This window comes from Bison bison, unplaced genomic scaffold (assembly GCF_000754665.1).
Source record: "Bison bison bison isolate TAMUID 2011002044 unplaced genomic scaffold, Bison_UMD1.0 scf7180017845348, whole genome shotgun sequence".
NCBI lineage: Eukaryota > Metazoa > Chordata > Mammalia > Artiodactyla > Bovidae > Bison > Bison bison.
This window is the reverse complement of record NW_011475921.1, coordinates 2,474-4,423: the sequence shown is the minus strand read 5'-3', so window position 1 is coordinate 4,423 and position 1,950 is coordinate 2,474. Positions and strand designations below refer to the sequence as shown.

The 1,950-nt window shown below is 58.1% G+C and overlaps 1 protein-coding gene across 1 annotated transcript in view; it reads right to left on the bottom strand.

Annotated features, from left to right (window-relative positions):
* EPHA2 (EPH receptor A2) overlaps positions 1–1,533 on the bottom strand; it is a gene marked incomplete at its 5' end in the record, with an annotated part of 13,747 nt that extends 12,214 nt beyond the window's left edge. The window contains one exon of the mRNA XM_010833808.1: positions 1,378–1,533. Coding sequence (XP_010832110.1) covers positions 1,378–1,533 — 156 coding nt within the window. The remainder of the gene's footprint in view (positions 1–1,377) is intronic.
* Positions 1,534–1,950: the final 417 nt, after the last annotated feature.

Sequence of the window (1,950 nt, the reverse complement as noted above, 5' to 3'; positions counted from 1 at the left end):
GGGACAGAGTCAACTCAGCCTGCTCCCAACCCTAGCGACTCCTCCTCTCCCTCGCCCTGGGTCCCCAGGCAAGTCAATGAGCCTCTACGGGCCAGTCTGCTCATCGGCCAGACTGACGACAAACTCTGTGGTAAGCGCCCAGCTCAGGCAGGGGGCCCAGGAAGCGCCTGGCCAGCCTGCTCGAAAGCTTTGCAAACCCACCCCCAGCGGGCTCTTGCAAGAAGCGCCCCACCCCTGTGCCGGGCATTCAAGGCCCGCATCTCAGCTTCCAGCTCCCCAAGAAGCTGCCTGTCTGCTTTCCCTCCTTGAGTCTGTGCAGGCCAGCCTGGCAGGTCCCACCTGGACTACGAGCTGCCTGGGCAGTGACTCTGTCTTCTTCCCCATCTGGGTTTGTTGACTGATCACCACCCCCAGCCCGGCCCCCCAGCCTATCAGCCAGGAGCATCAGGGTGCCAGCTCTGTGGGGGCTCCCGCCACCCCAAGGCCGGACTGCCTTCCTGTCCTGGGGCTGGCCCCCAGCATTTTCTCTGGATCTGCTTTCAGGGACCGAGTCACTTCCTCTGCTCACAAGGGCCGCCAGGAAGCAGCTCTTCCTTCCCTGGTGGCAGGTATAGTCCTGGCCAGGCCGGGGAGGGCCTCAGAAACCTCATTCCAGAGGCTTCTTCCTCCCGTCGCCCTGTCCTGCCCCGGCCCCAGTCCCCTTCCTGGCCCCACAGCAGGAAACTACCCAGACACTGACCACGGCTACCCCGGGGCTGGGCAGCTGCTGAAGTGGCCAGAATGGGGTGGGGGCCCCCAGGGTCCTCTTCCCCAAGCCTACAATTACCGTCCCCCACCCTCAGCTTGTTCGGTGGGAAGACAAAGAATAAGACACCTCTAGCTTCAGTATCCGGAGAAGGCGATGGCACCCCACTCCAGTACTCTTGCCTGGAAAGTCCCATGGATGGAGGAGCCTGGTAGGCTGCAGTCCATGGAGTCACTAAGAGTCGGACACAACTGAGCAACTTCACTTTCACTTTTCACTTTCATGCATTGGAGAAGGAAATGGCAACCCACTCCAGTGTTCTTGCCTGGAGAATCCCAGGGACGGGGGAGCCTGGTGGGCTGCCGTCTGTGGGGTCACACAGAGTCGGACACAACTGAAGCACCTTAGCAGCAGCTTCAGTATCATATTCATCAAACATTGATCCTTGACTCTACATCCAGCCCTACGCACAGACCCCGTGAAAGTGTGAGTCTTCTCAGTCTTGTCAGACTCTTTGCAACCCCGTGGACTGTGGCCCACCAGTCTCCTCTGTCTATGGGATTCTCCAGGTACGAATACTGCAGTGGGTAGCCATTCCCTTCCCCAGGGGACCTTCTAGACCCAGGGATTACCCAGGATAGCGCAGGCTTCCTGTATTACAGGCATATTCTTTGCCATCTGAACCACCAGCGAAGCCCTGAGACAAAGCCCCTGACCTCAGGGAGTAGGCGCGCAAGACGATGTCCACCAGAAAGGCGTGGGCAAAGGCCCACAGGGGTAGAAACAACCTTGGCAGAGGCTCGTGGAGTCAAATGTGGGATGTTTCAGCCGGGGCTTCGGAGCTGAGTAGGAGTTCAGCAGGGCAGAAATGCTGGGAGGCGGAGTTAGCGGTGAGAAAGAGCAAGACTGACGGGAAGTATGCGTGGCTTTGTGGGCACAAGGCTGGAGAGAGTAGCAGGGAGTGCGTCTGAGCCGCCTCAGGGGACAAGCTTGAGAAAGGCCCTTAATGTCAGATCAAGGAACTGGGACTTTATCCTAGGGGCAGTGAGAGCCATTGAAGGTTTGATGTAGAGAATAATGGTACGGTCAGATCTATGCTGTTGAAAAAGGTTGGGGACAGTCTCCTTCCTTGTCTAGTTCCCTACGTGAGCAGAGGTGGAGAGTCAGGGGAAAGGAATTAAAGGACCCCAGTTTCTAAGGTCTTC